The 25262-nt window shown below is 39.3% G+C and overlaps 2 protein-coding genes and 1 pseudogene across 2 annotated transcripts; 2 read left to right on the top strand and 1 right to left on the bottom strand.

The window, feature by feature from the left end:
• The first annotated feature begins 3988 nt into the window (after positions 1 to 3988).
• Positions 3989 to 4936, top strand: LOC120877102 (olfactory receptor 5B12-like). Its single transcript, XM_040259430.1, has one exon. It carries the CDS (start codon positions 3992 to 3994, stop codon positions 4934 to 4936), a length of 945 nt encoding a protein of 314 aa, XP_040115364.1. The 5' UTR covers positions 3989 to 3991.
• Positions 4937 to 19857: 14921 nt separating this feature from the next.
• On the bottom strand, positions 19858 to 20998 carry LOC120876021 (annotated as a pseudogene).
• Positions 20999 to 23372: 2374 nt separating this feature from the next.
• LOC120877101 (olfactory receptor 5B12-like) lies at positions 23373 to 24326 on the top strand. The gene has a single exon (XM_040259429.1). The coding sequence runs from the start codon at positions 23373 to 23375 to the stop codon at positions 24324 to 24326; it is 954 nt and encodes a 317-aa protein (XP_040115363.1).
• The last annotated feature ends 936 nt before the right edge of the window (positions 24327 to 25262 follow it).

Raw genomic sequence — 25262 nt, 5'->3', positions numbered from 1 at the left:
CCCCTGAGAAGTCCATGAGTGTATAACTCTCTCTCTCTCCCAGTTTCTAATAGCTCCATTTGGCCTTATATTACAGGTAACAGACCAAGTGCTAGAGCCCCTCGACCATCCATTCATTCAAATGACTGTCAATAGTTATCTAACAGATATGATGGTATTTCTGCAAACAGATTTACAGGAAGCTTGGAATAATGACCAAGGCAAATACCTGCAAGTAATCATGACTTTGATTATCATGATCACCATTTTCAGGACACTGCAGGGATTCTCTTATTTTCTCATGACAGCAGTAGTCTTTTAGGGAGGATATTGTTTGGGGCTGCCTTTCTAGTATCTCCATTTTATAGAGGAATATATAGTGGCTTAAAGCAATTAAGTGACTTATTTAAGAAGATAGATCAGCAGCTCTTACCATACAAGACATGTTAGCTACTTCTCTGCCATTAAGTATTTTTTCCTCAATCTTTCCATGCTCTGAAGAACTTTTCCCTTTTGACCAAAGGCTGAGAAGACCATCTCAGTAGAATATATCTTTTCTTTTATAGACTGAATTTCAGATTTGAAACTCATATGTGGAAGTGTTGAATTTGCCTGTTCATTGTCTAGGAAGCCAGGTAAGCCTCCAATCAAGTCTGCAATCTGTATAAATTTTTAGGGACAGAGGTAACCAGGAAAATATATCAGTGCACCTGTTTCCATCTTGATTCATCCATAACTGAATATTGAACATTTTGAATGTTATTATGTGTCTGTAATTTTTCAAAAGAGACTGTGTCACAAACACTATGGAAATTCTTAAGGAGGATGTGCATTTATCTTGTAAAAAAGTAAAAGGAATGTAAGGGACTTGAGTCCCTGCTTTGCCATGCAGGGGTTTGTAGAAATTGAAAAGTTATTCAACTTTTCTCACTTTTTGTTTCTTCTTTTGAAGTATGGAAATATTAGCTCCATTGTCTAATCCCAAGGTATTTGAGAGTATCAGATTGAATCTTGATTTGAAATTTATTAAAATCTGGAGGGCATGTAACACCATTAATGAAAAAGAGAAGAAATAGAGATAAATAAAGGGGACCAAGTCTAACAGAACAATCATATAAATGCACCAAGAGAACAGGTGTAAAAATCACACCAGAAGGAACAATTTTCATGAGTGAGGGGACCTAGACTCCGGTGATCATTCTTGTGGTTTGCTGGCATTAGGCACCCAGGACTGATTAACTATTAGTTATATTGACCAAAGGGTAAATCAACATTTATCATTTTATATATCTCACTTGATCCTCTGCACTTCCTGATCAGGGAATATGTTTTTTTTTTTATGTCATCGTGGCCCTTAGAATTAACACACAACCTGATATACTGCAAGCACTTAGTTAGTACTTGGAGGAAAATGAATGTTGCATGATTTACTGAAAAAAATTCAGTAAACACCCAATGGTAGCACAATCCATAAAAATCTTTTTAAAAGACTGCTGAAAAAGTCAATACATGATTCAAAGGCATTTTATAATTCTTATCTTAACATTAATGTTATCTCAAGAACATGCCTGAAATTATTTTTTCTCCTTAGGAAAATGCTGGATCAAGACTTACTCCTTCACGTTGTTGAGAAAAGGGATGGTGAAAAATAAAATGAAATGCTTCCAGTGTACTCCCCCTATCCCTCAATTTACGGATATCTTTGTATTGATTAAGGTAAGGTAGAAACCAAGAGGGTGTCTTCTCTGGATGATAATGCCCTCAGGGGCCTCCCCACCACCAAGCAGGAGTAAAGAGGGGGTGAGGAGCTGCAGGCTTCTGTCTAGACCGTCTCCCTCACTTTCCACCCCACAGCCTCATAGCCTGGTTTCCCCCTCTACATTGAGACCTAAGGACTAATCTCATGATTCCCTTTATCAGCCTGTCACTCACCATGAAGCCGAGGAATCTCAGGTCAGCCCTCAACCCCTGTTAAATAATGGTCACATCTCTTCATATCCCTCTTTCTAAGCCCAGCAGCCACTCCTGCCCAACTCCTGATCATTCTGCTCTTCCTTCTGGAATTGACATTCAGTCATCAGCATAAGCAGCACACACTTAGTTTCTCCTCTGGAAGTCCCCTGCTTGTCCAACTGAAATCTGTGTCTTGAGACAGCCATCTCTGTGATGGCAATTTTCTCTTCTACTTTCCTCTTAATGCTGTATGCCTCCAGTTTCTTGACTTTATAACATTATCATACTCCCTGATTTTTGCTCTCCAAAAGTCTTTCTTTTAGTGGTCTTATTTAATTTTGTGGATTTAATATGATATGAGAAGATTAAATCACTAGCAAGCTGCCAATATAGTTCAAATTAATAAAATCTGATGCAACAAGTCCAACTGTTTACACAACCCTTCTAAGTTAGATGGCCAGAAGGAATCCCAGACTCACCATAACTATTTGGAAATTGTCGCTCTTGCTATTTCTTGAACATCTGCTTCTTCTACCCCATTCTTTTGTTATTATACAAAAAAATGGAGTCATTATTGCTTCTTCTTTCCCTACATATCGTGAAATCCAATCAGTTCTGCTTTTGAAATATATCTATAATTGCATAACTTCTCACTACCTCCCTCAGTACCATCCTGTTCTAAGCCATCATTAACTGTTGTATAGATTAATAAGCTTAATGCAAAGAAAATGGAAGTGGGTGACATCATAGTAATCCAGACTTCATTCTTACATAAAGCTTTCTTTAACTTCACCTACATTTTGGGTCCCTAGATAGAATCTGTCACTATCTTCTAACAGGAAGAATATCTACATTAATTGAATTCTGTTAAGTGTCAGGCAATAATGTTAGACCCATTTTACAGAAGGAGAACCTGAACCTCAGACACTCTAGTTAATACACAAGATGACTTGGAAAATACTTGGCATAGCTGGACTGTGCAAAACTTGAGTAAAACAGGATTATCATTTGAAAAGTTAGAAGAAGGTAAGGACGGAATATGAGAGTCAAAAGGTTTTGGCAAAGAAGCGAATGCGTGAGGGAGCACATAGGATGTTTCATTGTAGAGTTATCCAGAATCCCTCTATTACAACATCCACCCTTCTAATCAACGCAGAGACCAATAACTCCATCCTAGTCTAACGTGTAAAACCCTGCAATGCCAGTTTGCACCATCACTCCAGTTTGATATTGAGTTCAAGGGAAGACTGATGCCCAAGTCACAGTGAGCAATACCCAAAGTCAGTCATCTAGCACAAGGCGGAGCTAAAATTTGCATTTAGATGTCCTTCGTCTGCACTCACACTTGTTAACTTCTATTCTCTGGATTTTTTATTCCTTGTATGGGAATTTCTACGGTATTGAACTTTGTGGAAATTACTCATTCTATGTATCCTCTTATCTTGTGAGACTATTAAAGCTAGAACTTGATATATTAAAATTTGTATTACTAGAATATAGCACTGTTCATGATACAACAGTGGTAATCACAGTGAAATGAATTAAATTATAGTAACCTATTTTATTGCATGAATATTCTTTGTGTCAGAAAAATCTGAATTGGGAGGCTAACAAATCTCATTTTTACATTTATTTATTGTTCTTTTATTGGTTTTTGCCCACGCTGTGCCGCATGTGACATCTTAGTTCGGAACCAGGCATCGGACCCATGCCCCCTATGTTGGGAGCACAGAGGCTTAACCACTGAACCACTAGGGATCTCATTTTTAACAAATCTCTGCAATGATCTTGGATAAGTCTCCTTCCATTTCTGTACTTCAGTTTCAATCATTTATGAGGATAGAGGTACTGGATTATATTATCATCCAAATCCTTTAAGCTAGAATATTTTATATTTCTAACATTATTTAAAATTACTTTTGTTGTTATGCCTATATTTAATTTAGAAAATTCAGATATAAGGTATAACTTGAACATAATTATGGCTCTAAGCTCAGGTACCACCCAGATCCTTTTCTTTATTCATACATTGCGTTTTCATAAGTCATAAATAACCCCCATGAAGAACAGTACGGTCATGACTGAGTTCACTCTTGCCGGGATAACTGATGACCCACAACTGCAGACCCCACTCTTTCTAGTGTTCGCTCTCATCTACCTCCTCACTCTGGTTGGGAACCTGGGGGTGATCACGCTGATCCTGCTGGACTCTCGTCTCCACACCCCCATGTACTTCTTTCTTAGCAACCTCGCTCTGGTGGACTTTGGTTACTCCACAGCCGTCACTCCCAAAGTGATGGCTGGATTACTCATGGGAGACAAGGCCATTTCCTACAAAGCTTGTGCTGCTCAGCTGTATGTTTTTGGTGGCTTTCTCTCTGTGGAAACTTTTCTCTTGGCCTTAATGGCCTATGACCGTCATGCAGCAGTGTGTAAACCACTCCATTACACCAACATCATGACACCAAGAGTGTGTGCCTGGATGGTCGTAGTGTCCTATGTTCTTAGTTTTCTGGAGGCCTCTGTGCACACTTGGAATGTGTTTAGTCTCCCTTTCTGCAGATCCAATGTGGTTGATCACTTTTTCTGTGATGTCACTCCTCTCCTGGCTCTCTCATGCTCAGAAAGCAACAGAAGTGAGATGGTTTCATTTCTTCTGGTTGGCTTCAATGTCCTCTTTTCTAACCTGGTCATCCTCGTCTCCTATCTGTTTATCTTTGTCACCATTCTGAGGATGCGCTCATCTGAAGGACATCAGAAGGCCTTTTCCACCTGTGCTTCCCACCTCACTGCTGTCTCCATCTTTTATGGGACAGGTTCCTTCATGTACTTTCAGCCCAGTTCCCGCCATTCCATGAGCACAGACAAACTGGCATCTGTGTTTTATGCCATACTCATCCCCATGCTGAATCCGCTGATCTATAGTCTGAGGAACAAAGAGGTCAAGACGGCATTAAAAAAGGCTGTGGGGAAGGCAAAGTCTTCTATAAGATTCATATCTTAATTATATAGAAACAGCAACAGTACGGTTACATACACGTCAAATCAAGCTAGGGAAAAATATTGACTCGCTCTGTCAATAATTATGTAATTTTTTTTTACATCATTCCTCAAGTTTTAACAAGGAAACAAACGTGTTGACAAAATGTGATCTCAGGAATAATGACTTTGCAGGAATCAAGCATGAAACTATAATTCATATTTTTAAAATTGTTTTAAATTACATTTTATTGTATATTTGTTCCATGATCAACCATATTTTCATATGGACATTTATGCTCACCCGCATATTTAAGTACATGCCCCCTGCACCTTATTTTCATGCAACTTACATGTAAGTCACCCACCCATGGATGGAGAGAAAAATGAGTTCAAGAGTCCAATGGGATTGGTCTGTTTTTATACTGCCATTTGAACCAATGATTCTGGTGTCTGATGATACATTTTAAAATATAATTTTACATATTTTAAAATAGAAATAGTCATTTTGTATGCAATTTTATTAAAAAAGAACTCTATATTTGAAATTATTTCATTTAAATACTTAATACTCTGGCCAAACATCATCACTATGGGTTTATTATGAGTGCTTTTGTTTTAATTCTTTTCAATGACAATAAGCATCATTAAATGGGCATTTTTATTTATCTCAGTTTTCATCTTTATGGACTCATTATCCAGAGTAACATCTTCATGAGACAATTCAGAAAAAAGCATAGCAGAATATAAAGGGAAATTAATGAAAGTATAATTAATTCAAAGCATGATATAAAAACAACATTTAGTTTTACAGCCAGGCTTAGCTCTTTGTCTATAGATGCTCAGCTTAGGACACATGTTATGCTCCTTCCTTTCCAGTTACAGCCAGGTCACCAACTGATAGATCCCCATTCAGGCTCAAATTAGAGGTTGAGCTGACTGGTCCTTACCAGTCTCTAAGAATAATCTGGTTTAGCTTTTAAATTTGGGTATATTAGAACACTAAGACTCTTCCAGAGATACGATAATAATTGCTTATAAACATGTCTCTTAAAACTAAAATAGTACCGACTTAGTCTAATGAGAATGTCTTTGAATTATCAATTCTCTATGTATTTGTTTTTCTGCAGTTATTTCATTCTAGGTTAAATAATTTAGAACACATATAGAAAATATGTAAGAATGTAACTTTTTATTTCCAAACCACAGACCCATATGTGGGAAGCAATGTTTTGAATGGAATGTTTTGAATTTGGCATTGAGGGCTCCTGTGGTTTGACTTGGAGAGCCAGCATATCCTCTTATGGGATAATGGAGAGCAGCTCAGTGGTAAAGGATCTGCCTGCCAGGGCATGAGCTGCGGGAGCCGTGGGTCTGATCCCTGGGTTGGGAAGATTCCCTGGAGGAGGAAATGGCAGCCCACTCCAGTATTAACCCTGGGATAATCCAATGGACAGAGGCGCCTGGTGGTTAAAATCCATGGATTGCAGAGTCAGACATAATTGAGCGATTGCGCACAACAATGAAATGGAGATAGTTAAAATGTTTATCCTTCAGAACCAAGTGAAAGATCACAGCAACAGATTATCTCTCCTGATAGGAAAGATTTTTCCTTTTGGAGAAAAGGAATCAGGTTCTTCGTTTTCTATGAATTATCCTTATAAAATGCTAACGCCTCTCTCGAATATTTCAAGTGTGAAGAATCATTTTGGCTACATATTTTGCAGATCCCAGTGTAAAAACAAGAGTGCTGAGCCCCTTGTTAAAAATGTATAGTAATTTTAAGTCAGCAAGAGCAGAGTGTTAAACCCGCTGCAGAACCTTCTAAGCACAAGGTCTTCATGGCTACATGGGATTCATGCTCATGAAGCCATCCCTGAACACTCTGCTTCCTCTTATATATAATCTTACAAATTATTGGTCATAAAGTTTGTTCAAGTTTTTCCATAACACCTTATGGAAATGAACTTTTTGGCCAACCCAAATGCAAAACCTTAATATCTAAAGTATTGTCCACATTTTATGTCGTAATGAAAATGCAAATTAAAGCATCAGTGGAAGAATACTGCACATCTTTCAGAATGGCCAAAGTCCACAACACTGACAACATCAAGTGCTACTAAGGATGTAGGTCAGTGGGACTCTCCTTCATTGACAATAGGAATGCAAAACAGTACCATCTCTTTGGAAGACAGTTTATCAGTTTCTTACAAAACTAAACACACTCTTACTATATAATTTAGCACTTGTTTTACTTGGTATTTACCCAAATATGTTGAAAACTTAAAAAGTAGCACACAAAAAGTAGCTCAAGAGTATTTATAGCAACTTTATTCATTATTAAGAAAACATGGAAGTAATCAATATGTCCTTCAATAAATGAATGGATTTTCTTTCTGGCTTACTTCACTCTGTATAATCGGCTCCAGTTTCATCCATCTCGCATGTATTCTTTTTAACGGCTGAGTAATACTCCATTGTGTATATGTACCACAGCTTTCTTATCCATTCATCTGCCGATGGACATCTAGGTTGTTTCCATGTCCTGGCTATTATAAACAGTGCTGCGATGAACATTGGGGTACATGTGTCTCTTTCAATTCTGGTTTCCTCCGTGTGTATGCCCAGCAGTGGGACTAACACATATATATGGAATTTAGAAAGATGGCAAAGATGACCCTGTATGCAGGACAGCAAAAAAAGACACAGATGGGTATAGCGGACTTTCGGACTCAGTGGGAGAGGGAGAGGGTGAGATGATTTGGGAGAATGGCATTGAAATATGTATAATATCATGTAAGAATTGAATTGCCAGTCTATGTCCGATGCAGGATATGGCACGCTTGGGGCTGGTACGTGGGGATGACCCAGAGAGATGTTGTGGGGAGGGGTGTGGGAGGGGGGTTCATGTTTGGGAATGCATGTACACCCGTGGTGGATTCATGTCAATGTATGCCAAAACCAATACAGAATTGTAAAGTAAAAAAAATAAATTATATAAAAAAATAAAAAATAAAAGTAAAAATAAAAATAAATAAATGAATGGATTAATATTGTGCAATTCAAACAGTAGAACCTTATTCAGTGTTAAAAAAATGAGCTATCAAGCCATGAAAACACATGAAAAATATTTATATTCATATTTCTAAGTAAAGATACCAATGTGAATCAACTACCAACCATCTGGTTTTGCTATTAACAATCTGGAAAAGGCAAAACTATGGTGATAGTAAAAAATAGTCAGTGCTTTTTAAGAGTTCGGGCTTTGAAAAGGATGAGTAGATGGATCACAGAGGATTTTTAGTGTAGCGAAAATACTTAGTATGTTACTATAATGAAAGATAATACCATCATATACTTGTCCAAATCCATAGAATATCCAGCATTAAAAGTGAACCGTAATGTAAGCTGTTACCTTTATATGGTTAAGAGGTGTCAATGTATGTTCATTCTTGGGGAAGAAAAATAGCATTCTAGTGAGTGATATTGCTAATTGGGAGGCTACAAATGTGTGGCGACATGGGGCATATCTTAGAAATGATCATAAAATTTATGAAACTTAATTGAGATTGATCAAGAAAAAAGAGAGAACACTCAAATTACTTAACAGAAATAAGACGGTTTAAAAGAATTCTAAGAGCAATTATATGGGAACAATTAGTTGACAGACACAATTTCTATAAAAGACACAAACAAACACTATAGATTCAAGGACAAATAAAGAGATAAGTGAACTTACACTAAGTAAAAAATTAGATTAGTATAATTAAAACACTATCCAGAGCAAAAATTTTATGTTCAAGTGACTTCACTGGTGAATTGTCCTAAACCTTTAGAGAATTAATAACACAATATTGCGCAGAATATACAATAAGGAGAAACACATTTTTGTTTTGTGTATCCCATACCTGCTTATTGTGGATGTAGATAATTTTATTACTTTTTTCTATTAACCTTCCTACTAACTTTATAAGTGGTTGATTTGCTACCTTTTTTGTATAATTGCCTTTGCCAGTGAGATTTCTCCTTTCAGAATATTCTGTTTGTGGTTGTAGCCTATTCCTTTCCACTTAGAGAAGTCTCATTTACATTTCTTATAAAGCTAGTTTGGTGGTCCTGGGCTCTTTTAGATCTTGCTAAGCTGTAAAAGTTTTGGTTTTCCCTTCCAATCTTAATAATAGCCCTTCCAGGTAGAGTATTCTTGGGTTCCCCTTCCATCTCCTTGAGAGTACCATGCCGCCTTCTTCTGCCTGCAGAGTTTCTGCTGAAAGTTAGATGATATCCTTCTGGCAGCTCCTTTGTACATGATTTGTTGCCTTCCCCTTGTTTCTTTTAATATTCTCTCTTTAATTTTTGCCTTTTTAATTACAAGGTGTCTTGGTGTGGACTTTTTGGAGTAAATCCTGTTTGGGATTCTCTGTGCTTTCTGGAGATGGATATCTGTTTCCTTTCCCAGGTTAGAGAAGTTTTCAGCTTTATGTCTTAAAATATGTTCTCTTCCCTTTTCTCTCTCTCTTTTCTTCCTGGAACCCCTATCACAAGAATTAGTTTCCTTGATGTTGTCTTAGAGGTCTCTTGAACTATTCTCATTTCTTGATTTTTTTTTCTTTTTTTCTGTTCTGCTTGTGTGATTTCCACTAGCCTGTCTTCCAGCCCACTGATTCATTCCTCCACATCATCTAATCTTCTGCTTATTTTTTCTAGTGTATTTTTTAACTTCGATTATTCTTCAGCTTTGTTCGGGTCTTCTTTATGTTCTCTACTTCGTTACAAGCCTCACTGTGTCCACCTTTTCTTCTCCTGAGTCCTCTGAGCATCTTTTGGAGCAAATCCTTGAACTCCTTATTGAACAGATTGCATAGATCCATTTAGCTCTTCTGAACTTTATCTTGTTATTTCATTTGGATCATATTACTTTGTTGCCTTACTTTGACTAATTCATCAATTGGTCAAATCCACTACTTTATATTGTATTTGATAGGTTGGTTATGTTCCCCGGTCTTGGAAAGTGGCTTTATGTAGGAGACACCCTCCATGTCACAGCAGGGCACTCCCTTCTGCTCTATGCTCCAGGGGAGGCCCCTGTATGGCTCGTGGAGTCATTTTGCTGCAGCAGGATGACTTCTCTGGGTGTGCGGATAGGTGTGACCAGCCTCTGCTCTGGCTGGTCACTGGGCCTGGCCTTGTGCAGAGGCTGTCAGCTGCTGGTTGGAAAGAATGTATCCTAGCCAGGCTGACTGCGTGTCTAGGAGAGTCCTCTGTAGTGCTGGCCCAATGATGAGTCAGGCTGGGTCAAGGTGGCTGGCTATAAGCCCCCAGGGTGCCAGGAGCAAGTGCTGGCCTGCTGGTGAGTGGAAGTGGGTCCCAGGCTGACCCCCTGAGGGACCCAAGGAATGCTCAGGTACAGACACCTGGGTATAAGAGAAACAAGTTTTGAGAATGTGTGTACAGCATAATCACTACAGTTAATTATACTCTACTGTATATTTAAAAGTTGCTCAGAGGGTAGACCTTAAGATTTCTTAACCAAAGAGAATAAATTGTAATTACGTTAGGTGATGAATATGTTAATTAAACTTACCAAGGTAATCATTTAATTATATATATTATATACATAAAATCAACACATACACACACATATATGTGTGTGTGTGTGTTTGTGTGTGAGCTTCAGTCATGTCTGACTTTGTGTGTGTGTGTGTGTGTGTGTGTGCTTCAGTCACGTCTGACTTTTTGTGACCCTGAGTCCCTTGGACTGCAAGGAGATCCATCCAGTCCATCCTAAAGGAAATCAGTCCTGAATATTCATGGGATGGACTGATGTTGAAACTGAAACTCTAATCCTTTGGCCACCTGATGCGAAGAGCTGACTCATTTGAAAAGACTCTGATGCTGGGAAGGATTGAAGGTAGGAGAAGGGGACGAGAGAAGATGAGATGGTTGGATGGCATCACTGACTTGATGGACATGAGTTTGAGTAAGCCCCAGGAGTTGGTGATGGACAGGGAGGCCTGGCGTGCTGTGGTCCATGGGGTCGGAAAGAGTTGGACATGACCGAGCAACTGAACTGAACTGAAATGATGGATTGTAACCTGCCAAACTCCTCTGTGAATGGGATTATCCAGGCAAGAATACCGGAAGTGGGTTGCCATGCCCTCTGCCAGGGTTTCTTCCCAACTCAGGGATTGAAATCACATCGCTTGCATCTCCTGCACTGGCAGGCAGGTTTTCTTACCACTGGTGCCCCCTGGGAAGTCCATGTATATGTATATACTCAGCTTGGTGGATGTCATATAACAATTATATTTCAAAGAAGTAGAAATAATAAAAGTAAACACTATTTAGAGAAACTTAAACTCATCAGAGATCAGAATAGGATATGATTTTCTATTATACTTTGCATTTGAATGGGAACGTAGAGAACTATTTCTCACTACTTGTTTGTTTGCTATATATTTCAGGTTCCCTGAAAATCACATTGATAAAATTCTAATTGAACTAACTTTTTGGATGGTGGCAGAGATCATATACACGCTCGCTACAAAAGTTTTCTTCCTACACACAAAGAAATTTCCTTGCAGATATGATAGGCATGTATGGTTATCATTCACCATGCGTTTTTATCACACTCTCTCGTTTCACTTACAGAAACCTTTAGAGTCACTTGTGGAAGATGTCAGAAGACGTGGTCTCTCTTTACCACTTAGAAATCAATTACTTGGAAAACCACTCGAACCTTATATGACTGTAAGAAGTCTAAGAAATATAGTTTCATCTAAAGGTATGAAATATGCATAAAAGGGAAGCAAGATTAGTATTGGGTTAGAATAAAGCTGGAATACTTGCCATTTGCTAGATTTTACCCCAATCAGGCTTAGATTTCCAAATTCAAAGGGCACGATAGACACAGAAAGATATTTTATTTCCAATGGGAAAGAAAGAAAATCCCACAGGATTTATGGAAGTAATGTCTGAGGCTTTGTGGTTCGATGCCCCAGCCTGTGTTTTCCTTCCCGCTCTGATGTCCACATCAGCAGCTTCCAAGAATGTTAACAGCCTCTTTTTCTTTATTTTTGAGGACAGATGGGTATACTGTAGAAGAAATACCAACTCATACACCCATGACTTTGCTTAGTTAGTTCCCTAAGTACTTGATCCCCAAAGGCAAGATTTTAATTAAAATATTGAGTGCATGAGGCCTGGACCTGTGGATGGATCACAGGAGAGCTTGTTCCTGAGAGGTTCACATCAGAGTAATACCCTTCAAGACAGTTGTCATCAGACCCTTCAGTCCCAACCTGACTTTACTGAAACTCATTAGAGTGAGAATAACCTGGTGCCCTGGGCACCTTGTTCACTTGATTTTATTTTATTACAAGCTGGTCTCAGTGCTGGAGGCCTTTTCCTTCACAGTGACATTGCTGCAATATGTTAGTCAGAATGACCTTGGATAGCACTCTCTGATCACAAGAGGAATCTTTTATGTGGACTGAGTGATTTACTAAGCATTTCACACCCTCCATCTTATTTCATCTGCAGATTGCTCTATGAAACATCAGGGGTAGGAATCACTAATTCCATTAAAAAAATACAGAAAGTGAGGCTAAGGGTAGTGAAGGATTTCACTTCTGTTCTCATCTGAAATGAGAAATCTAGAAGTGAGGACTTTTGAGGTTTGAAGTGTAGTGCCAAGGAATCGACTTATGGTCCAAAAGGTGTATTTAAATTAATGAGATAAGATAATTCACAAGGTACGGACTTGTGGTTATAACGTACATGGGAGCTTCAATGCACAGCATAGTGAGTACAGTTCATATTTCTATATTGCATACTTGAAAGTTATTAAGTGAGCGGATCTTAGAAATCCTCATCACAGGGGAGAAAAATTGTAATTATATCAGAATGGATGCTACCTAGACTTACTGGGATGATCATTTTACAATACATTCAAGTATCGAATCCTTACACTGTACATCTGAAACTGATATAATATGTCAATTTTCCCTTTATTTAAAAGAGGTAATTTAGGATCATAAGAGAGGGAAGCCATAACCTGCTTTCATCCAACCTCATCTTGTAGGGTTGTTGGTAGTTATGTTGCTGTGACTTGAGTAGAAAAGTTAGTAGAAAAGGGATTGGGATTGCATCTTGGAGTAGCTTTAGGAAATATTGACCATTGCTTTGCATATATAAGCCTTCCAGTCATTTTTCTTAAGAGTTAGAAAATAAGTGTTTTATATTATCATGTGTTTGATTCCTTAATATATATATCCACTTTAATATATTTCAGTTTAAAAAGAAATTATTGGACTTTGACACTGAAATTAATAACTGATACAGTGGGTTGAAATCTGCCTCTTGTCTTCTATTTGACTCGCTAGTTTTTTATTTCATTTTTTCCTTTCCTTTGGACTAGAGTTATCTCAGACTAACTAATTAATTTTCCTCTTTTTGTCTCCTATTATTGCAACTTTCATCCTTCACTTATTGTTGTACCTTGATATTTTAATTTGTCTTCAGTATGAAAGAACTGTATCACATTTTTATTCTGATTGATTCCCACCCCTTTTGCTCTTATTGTCAAATATTTTAGGATCTTCCCAACCCAGGAATCAAACCCGGGTCTTCTGCATTGCAGGCAGACACTTTACCGTCCGAGTCACCACAGAAGCTGGCATTTTAGCTTTACATACAAAGCTTTAGAAGATTTTTTCAATAGTATTTAAAACATTTCATATATTTATTTGTGTTATCAGCATGTTAGTTTTTCCAGTATTTTTTCTAATTTTCTCTATTTTTCATTTTCAAACCTTTTTCCAAAAGAACCTTCTTTAATAATTCTCTCAGCATAGATCTATAGGCAGCTGGATTATTCCACCCCACCCTGAATCAGTTGCTCATGTTGAAAAGCTGCAGCCAGTCTCACTGAAGCTCTTACAAAAGTAATGTTTAGTTTTCTTCTCTGGCTGCTTTTCATATTTACTTTTTGATTTTCATTAAATGAAACTATCATGATCAATCTGAGGAGCTCGGGAGTATTTTGAATGATACTACATTTATTCTCAAACTTATGCTATATAAAGTTTATAGGAGTTCCTTTAAAAGTAGGTCCAGAATTAAATAAAGTTGGGAAAACATTGGATTTGTCAAATCTAAACTTTAGGATCACTGATAAGTAAATTCCCATGAAAGTGCTACACAGCATACTACAAATATTTGAAAAAATAGATTCCTGTGGGTCACTTTTTGAGACAAGCAGTCTCACTGTGATCCACTTCTACCAAATACCAGTTGTTCTCTACTGTGTATGAACACTCTTCCTAGGAGAACAGCATAAAGTTTAAATGTCATACTTAGGATTTCTATAGCCTGATTCCTCACATATAATTGCTGTGTGTTTTTTGCAAGCTACTTAACTTCTCAAATGTGTTTTTTCCTTCTGAATTTAAAAGTTGATAGTAATAATGTCTATATGGGAATTTTTATGAATACTGTATTAGATTGGGCCTGGCATGTAATATATGCTCAGCAGTCATGTATATGTTATGCAAATAACATATAATCTACATTTCATATATATATACACACACACACACATATATACATTATACTATTAATGAAGACAGCATTACAGTCATTCTAAATGCTAATAGCAACTGATGTGTAATTTTCTGACCATAATCATCACTTTTTATTTGTAGCATAATAATTTTTAAGCATGTTTTGTATTGCAATTTACAGAGTAAGCTTCTCTGTTTTCTGGGGGAAAAGGATTTAATATGATGTATGTTCTTAAGGGTGAGTTAATAAAAGAATAGCAATAACCATAAAAACATTTCTGAGAGATTATCGCTTTTGACACTGCAATGAGAGTGTATATACAAGTTGTCTTCCAAGTACATTATGACACAGTGGTGCATACAGAAGTCTCATGTCAATATTACCCAAGCGTTTAGAGTCACAGTCGAAAATGGAGAATCTGGCATTTAAATCTAGATAAGGCTGTCTGAACTTTATGTGCTCATATCTCTCACACGATATAGACACCGTCCAACCATGGACTTAGAAGAAAGATTCTAATGCATTTCTAGTTACAACAGTAGCAGCTGTTTCTACCAGGATGAGAATAATCAACAACAGACACTGGTAGTCTAAGACTATAAGGTGGTCTCAGTACCCTGGTGGATGAGAATTCCCTTCAATCACCCCTTCATAGAGTAGACAGTAACTGCTCAAATTTTTACTGAGTTTAAGCTTGCTCTCCTCCATGCATGACAGGCCAGTGAAGCGGAGAGAGATGAGTGACCGAGAAGATAGCAGACTAAAGTCTCAAAATATCCATCTTCTGGGGCCTGGATGCCAGGTTCTTTTATGGATCAGGAACCAAAGTAAAAAGTCCACTAATCTTGCAAATATATCCTAGGATGGCAACCTCAGGCAGAGGATGTGTTAATTCTTCCTTCCTGACATCTCCGGATGGACAAGGCTCTGAACAAAGGCTCTTTAACAGTCAGGCGGAGGGGCAGGATTCTCTGAGGCAGGCCATTATGTACAATTATAATTTTTAAAAAGTAACTAAAAGCAAGTCAAAGAAACAGTTGTAATATGGAATCAAGGTTGTTTTTTTTCCTGCAACAAAATATCACAAGGAAAATTCTAGGAATTACTGACTGAGGCTTTTAAAACTGATAGACAATAAGAAATAGATTTTAGGGATGATGGATTCTCCTTGAGAAATAGGTTATGGCTTGGCACACAGTGATGCATGTTTCCAAATCAGTGGGAATAAAATGTACACCAGTCTGAACCTAATCGTCAGTCCCAGTGGTTTTTGCTTTATGCAGGACAAGATTTCAGTTATTCTTGCCAGTTGTCCACGCTGGTCCTGTGGTCCACACCAATCATTCCTCCTAATGATTTTGGTCTTGGGATGGGCATTTTTTGTTTGCTTGTATTTGTTTATGAATTTTGTTCTGGAAAGGACACTGAAAACAAACTTTCCAGAAACAAGTCTTGCTAACTGTGCTGCAGTCCCTCTGGCTTCTTTAGATTCTGCCAACTGCTTTGACAACTTGAAGACACCGTAGCTTTTCACTCTGTTTGGGCAATCCTTCCCATGCTGTGGAGAAGGAAATGGCAACCCGCTCCAGAGTTCTTGCCTGGAGAACTGCATGGACAGAGGAGACTGGTGGGCTACAGTCCATGGGGTTGCAAAGACTCAGACACGACTGAGCAACTATCACTCACACTTACTACGTTACCTTTATCCATCCTTCATGTATTGGCTGAGGTGTTGATTCTCTGAGAAAACCTTCTGCCTGTCATTGAAAGTGTGTTTTTGTAGGACTTCCCTATAGTAGTCAGTGCTTAAAAATCCACCTTGCAATTGCCTTGCAATTTAGGCAACAGATTCGATCCCTGGTCGGGGAAGTAAGATCCCACATGCAGAGGAGCAACTGAGCCGTCTTGACACAACGAAAGATCCCTCCTCGTGCAACGAAGATCCCACCTGCCAACTAAGATCCGACACAGTTAAATAAATGAACATTTTCAAAAGCAGATTTTCATTATTCATTCTCATGTGGGCACCTTGTTCTAATTATAATTGTATATCCTTATTTTTGAGTTTGCTTAATGTTTGTCTTCTCCTGTAAACCTGAGCATTTGAGACTGTGAACATGTTTGTTTTCTATAGATATATACACCCATGGCCAGGACTATGGCTAAACTCATCTGGGACCAGTACAGTGCTGAATGAATGAATAATTCTTGTCAATGGTGCAAATGTTTCCATCGAATTAAGGCATGCAATTCTGTCTGAAATCCATTTGGCTTAATAACAGACTTCTGTCCCTGTATTTCCCATGCTTATGCCAATGTGCAGCCCTAGAGGTAATGATGTAACTTGATTTTAGCATCATCAAAGAGAACTAATACAAGCTATGTTAATTCACTCACAGTCTCCCTCAGCAAGCAAAACTGGATTCCTGTGCACACACTCATCACTTTTTGTCCAGTGGTCTGAGATAAGGCCCTATTGTTGCTCTCACGGGGGCTTTGTCCCCAGAGTGTTCCATGGGTTTATAACTCTCTCTTTCAGTTCCCAATAACTCCATTTGGCTTTATAGGTAAAAGACCATGTAAATGGACCATGAAATGTTACTTGACCATTGATTCGTTCAACTGATTGTCCACGGTGTCTGTTAACTGCTATGGCCTTGCCCCAGAGTGAGGTCTCTCCTAACTGGAGCCTGTAGTCATGACCAGGAGAAATAATCATGACTTTTGATTATGATGGTTGCCATTTCCAGGACACTGCAGGGCTTCTCTTCTTTTCTCATGACAGCAGTAGCCTTTTAGGGAGGATGTTGTTTGGGGCTGCCGATCTAATATCTCCACTTTATAGATGAATATAAGGTGACTTAAAGGAATTGGGTGACTTATCTGAGGAGACACGTCAGCAGCTCTTACCATACAGTCATGTTAGCTATTTCTGTGGCATTGCTTTTTTTCTCAATCTCTCTTTGCTCCAAAGTTCTTTTCCCTTTTGATCAAAGACTAAGAAGAAAATCTCAGTAGAATGTTTCTTATCTTTTATGGATTGAATTTCTGATTCAAGACTCATATGTGAAATCAATGAATTAGCCTGTTCATTGTTCAGCATACCAGGTAAGCCTCCGATCAAATCTACAGTCTGTATATATTTTTAGGGACAGAGGTAAGCAGGAAATATATCAAGGTACCCATTTCCCTCTTGATTTATTCATAACTGAATACTGAATATTTTATGCAACAAACTGGATGTTATTAGGTGTCTATGATTTTTAGTGACAGACTGTGTTACAAATACCATGGAAATTCTTAAGAAGAATATGTATTTATGTTGTATAAAAATAAAAGGAACAAGAGGGTCTTGAGGACTTTGCCTTACAGAAGCTTTTAGAACTTGGGCAAATTGTTAAACGTTTCTCATTTTTAGTTTCCTCTTTTGGAGTATCGTAATATTAGTTAACAACTGGCTAGTCCCAAGGTCTTTGAGAGTATCAATTTGGATCTCAATGTGAAAATTTATTATAACTTGGAGAGCAAATATCATTAGTGAAAAAATAAAAAAAGGGAGGCCCAGGCTAAGTGACCAGCTATAACAATGCACTGAAATAAAGAGACATAAAAAAATCAGACCAGAATGAAGAATTTATGGGAATGAAGTAATCTGGACTCTAGTGTTTATTCTGAAGCTTTGCTGGCATTAGGCACTCAGTTAATAGTTAATAGATTGATTAAATATTAGATATGTTGACTGGTGAACTATAGTGTAAATGAGACCATGGTACCATCCCACTGGCCCAAGACAAAATAATCCTCTCTGCTTGGGAATAAAGAATAGGAATTTCCCAAATAATCAGCATTTTGTATATTACTCTTGTACTTCTATACTTTCTGATCAGGGAATATGCTTTTTACATCATTCTAGACCTTAGAAAAGCACACAGCCTGATACACTGTAAGGATTTAGGTTGGAGAGAGAATGAATGTTGGATGAATTACTGATCAAATTCCAGCACTTTGTGTGGCTTATTCATTGGTGTTATTGAAAATTTATAACTTTTAAATGTAGAAGTAGTCTTTCCTTTTTTTCTTTCCTGATAGAGGGGGGGAGAGGAAATTTATTGTAAATATGTGTTCATATAGTTTTTGTCATTCAACTTGGATTCAGAAAGATAGTATATTAGTTAAGTTCCCAAATTGTATATTTAATTTCAATACCCATGCTTTTTATTTCTCCACATTACTTGTGAATAACTCCCTAAATAAATTGGTCATTCATGAGTAGGCCAACATAATGAATAACATATTTTGTACCCCAGCTGGGGTAGAGAGACTATATATCAAATATTAGGAGAATATTTCTCAGTGATCCAAATGACATGACTAAATTCAAAATGACATGACTTCAAATACCAGCTCTGCTACTTGCTAAATTTATGGACTTCTCTGTGTAACTCCTTGTGAGCAAGCTTCAGCTTCCCCATAGGTGAAATGGGGACAGATAATACGTCACAGCGTCAGGTGATAAATCAGTGGAGGTATAGTGCGCATGTACATTTCCGGTGCCTTGAAAATGGAAAGTACTCAGTAGTTTCTAACTGTCATCGTTTAATTCATTATTCAAGTTTGTGCATCTGCTTATATAGTATTGATGATACATATGAGAGATGCATCTTAAGATGAAACAAATTATTACAAGTAACACAGTGATCAGCGGTGCTCCATAAGTTATAACAGAAAGGCAGTGTCTACAGAGGAGTTTTTGAAGACTTCATGGAAACTTTGACTCATGTTATTCTTTGAAGAACAAATTAGAATCGTACTAAGGGCACCTGAGCTACCCTGGTGGCTCAGAGGTTAAAGCATCTGCCTGGAATGCAGGAGACCTGGGTTCGATCCCTTGGTTGGGAAGATCCCCTGGAGAAGGAAATGGCAACCCACTCTGGTATTCTTACCTGGAGAATCCCATGGACAGAGGAGCCTGGTAGGCTACGGTCCATGGGGTTGCAAAGAGTCGGACACGACTTCACTTTCACTTTCACAAGGGCACAGAGTATCTTGTTCAATTTTTAATTGTGTCCTGAACACCCAATATTTGGTGATCCAATCCAAAAAAAATCTTTCAAAGAGATTGCTAAAAAGCCAATACATGATTTAAAGACCTTTTATAATTTATCTTATCAGCGGTGGTTTAGTTGCTTAGTCGCGTCAAACTCTTGAGACCTCATGGACAGAAGAGCAGTCCAGGGGCTTCTCCAGGCAAGAGTACCGGAGTGGGGTGCCATTTCCTTCTCCAGGGGATCTTCCCGACCCAGGGATCGAACCTGTGGCTCCCGCATTGTAGGCAGATCGTTTACCAACTGAGCTACAAGGGAAGCTTTGCATGTAAGAGGCAAATTGGCAGCTACGTTTCAGGGTCTGCAGAGGTGAAAAAACCCCGATACAAGTGTCTCCCTGCAAAGGTCAGGGTCCCTGGTGCCCGCCCACCTCCACATGCTGACTAGACAAACTCAGCTCTCAGGCAGGGTTCTCCTTCAGCGCCAAGAGGATCGGAGGAGCTGTCTCTAACGCCCGTGTCAACCGCGTCCCTCTAGTCCCGAGGTCAGCTCTGGGCTCTTGCTGCTTCGACAGGAAGCCACCGTCCTTCTCCAAGCCCGGTGGGAACGTTCCAGGAGCCGCCTGGACTGCCGGGCTTCCTCTCTCCGGTCGCGTTTTGGAGCCGCTGGACGGCCACACGGCTCTGGCCGAGGTCCTGAACCAGCTCGGAACACCGGCCATCAAGGAGCGTCTACAGCCCTTCCTCGGGCAGCAGGGTGAAGCTGGATACAGGCCTTCCGTCAGCGGCCTGGCCACGTTCTTCCACTCCGAGCCTGCCCCACAGTCTGTTTCGTCTCTGTCCAGGGATTCCTGGGTGATCCAAGCTGTCCCTCCGTCTGAACTGTGTGTCCCCCACTGGTTCCAAGCTGATGCCACAAACTTGGCATCGGCGGGAAGAGACAGGAAGTAATCACCGCCATCCGCTCGGGCGCCATCCTCTGCCAGGACCGGGCTGACGGGGTCCCGGGAACTCATCGATGGCCAGAACGTCAGGAGCCTTGCTCCTCCTCTCCTGGAGGCAGCAGGCCGCCGAGCCCCGCTGCTCCCGCCGGTTGTTGCTGCGCGGCAGACACTGCTTTAGAGCCCGGATCTCGCCGGGTTCCGGAGCTGCAGGGCCGCTTCTTGTGAACACAAGACTGTGTTTGCAGTTTTCTACTTTTTTCTCCCCTGTACCAAAGTGCTGACTTAAGACACTCCTTCAGTTTGTTGAGAAGAAAGATGGTAAAAAAAAAAAAAAAAAATGAAATGCTCTCAGCACGTTTCAGCCCCCCTCGCTAGATTTAGGGGCAAATGATAGGAGTATTGATTAGTGTAAGTGAGAACCAGGAAGGTGCCTCCCCTGGATAACGCTGCCTCCCACGGCCCCCCTACCACCCCAGCAGGAGTAAACAGGGAGTGGGGACCTGCGTTTTCCATCAAGACCTCCATCCTCTAACCTCATGGCCCGGCTGTCACCCTCTACCTCGAGACCTGAGGACTGATCTCATTTTCTCTCTTTTGGCGTGTCACTCACCATGAAGATGAGGAATCTCAGGTCAGCCCTCAAAGGCTGTTGAATAAAGTCCACATCTCTTCATACCCCTGTTTCTAAGCCCCACAGCCACTCCTGCCCAACTCCTGAAATCATTCTACTCTTCCTGCTGGGATTGACAGCCGGTCATCAGCATAGCCAGAAACTCTCCTCTGGAAGTTCCCTTAACCTACTGTCCAGCTGAAATCTGTGTCCTGGGACAGGGCTTCCCTAGAGACCACCTCAGTGGTGACATTCTCTCTCCCCTTTCTTCTTAGTGCTGTATGCTCCATGGTCTGACTTTACAACATTATCATACTCTGATTTTTTTCCCCAAACTTCTTCATTTAGTTTTTAGTGGCCTTTTCTAGTTTTGTGGGTTTAACATGATAGTTTTAGGAACAGTTCAACAGTTAGTCGCTTGGTTGCGTCAGACTCTTTGTGACCCCATGGCCTACAGAGTCCATGGATTTCTCCAGGCCAGAATACTGGAGTGGGTAGCCTTTCCCTTCTCCAGGGGATCTTCCCAATCCAGGGATCGAACCCAGGTCTCCCAAATTGCAGGCGGATTCTTTACCAGCTGAGCCACAAGGGAAGCCCAAGTAAGACTGGAGTGGGTAGCCTATCCCTTCTCCACCGGATCTTCTCAGTGCAGGAATCAAACCAGGGTCTCCTGTATTGCAGGCAGATTCTTTACCAGCTGAGCTATTAGGGAAGCACTTAATATAATATGTGAAGTTTAAACCATTAGCCAATTGCTAAAATATTTCAAATTAATAAAATCTGATTCAGTGGGTCCAATTGTTTAGGCAACCCTTCTAAACCAAAAGGAATCTCAAATTCACCATGACAGATCTGAAATCATCTTCCTTATTCTTTCTAGAACATCAGTTTTTTCCTCACCATTCCCTCTGTTGGTATACTAAAAATGCAGTCATCATTGTTTGCCCTTTCTCTAATGTCTTACATTCAATACATCATGAAATCCAGCTAACTCTATTTTGAAATATATCTAGAACTAGGTACTTTTTCATTTTCTCTTTCACTACCTGCCTGCTCCAAGCCATCAGCTTCTGTTACATAGATTATGAGATTAATGCAAAGAAAAATGAAATTGGTGAAATCATAGTGTACTAGTCCTCATTCTCACATGTACATTTTCCTTAACCTTGCCTACATTTTGAGTCCTTAGAAAGATTCTGTCACTACCTTCTAACAGTAAGAATGTCTTCACTGATTGTATTCTGTTAAGTGCCAGGCAATATTGTTAAATCCATTTTACAGATGGATAAAATGAGGCTAAGTCACCCTAGTTAATACATAATGTCATTCAGAAAAAAATGAATTCTTACTTGGTATGGCTGTAATGTCCTATGTCTAAGTAGACAAGGAATATTGTATGAAAAATTGGAAGAAGACATAAATGGAATATGACGGTGGAAGAAATTTGGGGCAGAAGCGAATGGAATGCATGAGGATGCAGGACATTGGATTTTCTAGTTATCTGAAATTCCTCTAATGCAGTTCTCAAATCAATGCAGAGACTAATAACTTTGTCCTAACCTTAATGTATAAAATTCTGCAGTGCCCGTTTGTATTATCTCTCCAGTTTGACAATGAGTTCAAGGGACAGTGGATGGACAAATGATATCAAGTAACACCCAAAGCCAGCCATCTAGTACCGGATGCAGCAGGACTGTGCGTCCAGATATCTCTATTCTGAACTCGCACTTTTAACTTTACTCTCTACATGTCTTTATTCCTTGTACAGGATTTACTACAGTATCCCACTGCATGAAATGACATAATCTATGTATCCCATTATCTTTTGAGAAAATGAAAGCCTAGAATACAATATTCTAAACTATGATTTAGTAGAGTATAATACTGCTCGATACAGTAGCAGTAATTGAAATGACATGAAGTAATTTACAGGGACCTATATTATTTCATGAATAGCCTGTCAGTGTTTAAAAATCTGAATTGTGATGCTAACACATCTAATTTAATAACAAATCCTGTGATTTTCCATAAGTTGCCTTTTGTCTATGAACTTTAATTTTGGTAATTTAAATAGAAGAATAGATAATTAAGATAGAAGATAGGGTTGTATTATCTCCAAAATCCTTTAAGCCAGAACACTCTATTTTTCATCAATATTTAAAAATTGCAGTTTGTTGTTACACCCATGTGAAATTCAAAGAATTCTGATACAAGGTATTTACTGGACTTAATGATAGCTCTAACTATGCTGCTAACAAGCTCCTCTTTTCTCACTGCTATAGGCCATTCACATACTGCACAAATGACCCCCATGGAGAACCGCACGGTCGTGACTGAGTTCACTCTTGCCGGGATAACTGATGACCCACAACTGCAGACCCCACTCTTTCTAGTGTTCGCTCTCATCTACCTCCTCACTCTGGTTGGGAACCTGGGGGTGATCACGCTGATCCTGCTGGACTCTCGTCTCCACACTCCCATGTACGTCTTCCTCAGCCACCTCTCCCTGATGGGCTTTGCTTACTCCACAGCCGTCACTCCCAAAGTGATGGCTGGCTTCCTCGTGGGAGACAAGGCCATTTCCTACAAAGCTTGTGCTGCTCAGTTTTTCTTCTTTGCAGTCTTTCTCATTACGGAAAGTTTTCTCTTGGCCTCAATGGCCTATGACCGTCACGCAGCAGTGTGTAAACCACTCCACTACACCAATATCATGACACCAAGAGTGTGTGCCTGGATGGTCATAGTGTCCTATGTTCTTAGTTTTCTGGAGGCCTCTGTGCACACTTGGAACATATTCAGTCTCTCTTTCTGCAGATCCAGGGCAATCGATCACTTTTTCTGTGACGCTACACCTCTCCTGGCTCTCTCATGCTCAGACAGCAACAGAAGCGAGACGGTGTTTTTCATTTTGGCGGGCTTCAATATCACCTCTTCTGTCCTAATCATCTTGATCTCTTACCTGTTTATCTTTGTCACCATTCTGAGGATGCGCTCATCTGAAGGACATCAGAAGGCCTTTTCCACCTGTGCTTCCCACCTCACTGCTGTCTCCATCTTTTATGGGACAGCTTCTTTCATGTACTTTCAGCCCGGTTCCCACCATTCCATGAGCACAGACAAAATGGCATCTGTGTTCTACGCCATAGTCATCCCCATGGTGAATCCGTTGATCTATAGCCTGAGAAACAAAGAGGTCAAGAGGGCGTTAAAAAAGGCTATGGGGAAAGCAAAGTCCTATCTAAAATTCAAATTTTAATTAAACAGAAACACATTTCGTATGTACCAATCAAGCTAGGGAAAATATTGACTTGCTAGACCAACAGTTTTATAAATTATTAATGTACTTTCTCAATTCCTTTATTAAGTGTAAGATGCAAATGGCTTACAAATATGATATCTCAAGAAAAATAGTTTAGGTGGTATCAACCTTGAACTCAGACATCTTATATAAAATTTCTCTTTATTTTTATTAGATAATTTCATTATTTCACATGATCAGCCCCACTCTCATTTCATTCAGTTTATATCAAGTAAACGCCCAAAGAAACATCATTTATGGAAACCTCATGTAAATCACACATTCATGAATGGACAAAAAATGAGTTCAGTATAAATGAAATTAGGCTATTAGAATATACTTGTAATATATATTATATAATTTAGTAAAGGGCTCCCCGGTGGCCCAGACAATGGTGTCTGATAATGCATTATTAAATATAAACTTGGTGCCAACTATCCTGGCTATCGTTTTATTGCTTAATGTTTTTTTTTTTTTGCTTGTTTCAATGATAATAAGCATAATTATATGGTCATCTTTAATTTGCTCAATTTTCGTGTTGATCAGCTCATTATCCAGAATGTACATCTTCACAGAACAATTTGAGGGCTTCCCTGGTAGCTCAGATGGAAAAGAATCTGCCTGCAGTGCAGGAGACCTGGGTTTGACCCCTGGGTCAGGAAAATCGCCTGGAGAAGGAAATGGCTACCCACTCCAGTTTCTTGCTGGAGAATCCCATGCACAGAGGAGGCTGCTGAGGTACAGTCTATGGAGTCGCAAAGGGTCGGACAAGACTGAGGGGCTAACACTTTCACTTTCATGAAAATTTTAATTAAAAAATTAGACCAGGGTATAAGACAAGAGAAATAATAATATAGGCATATTTTATTTATGGAAATAAAAATAACATTTGAT

Source organism: Oryx dammah, unplaced genomic scaffold (genome assembly GCF_014754425.2).
Source record: "Oryx dammah isolate SB20612 unplaced genomic scaffold, SCBI_Odam_1.1 HiC_scaffold_17, whole genome shotgun sequence".
Taxonomy (NCBI): domain Eukaryota; kingdom Metazoa; phylum Chordata; class Mammalia; order Artiodactyla; family Bovidae; genus Oryx; species Oryx dammah.
This window is presented reverse-complemented; position numbering and strand designations above follow the sequence as displayed.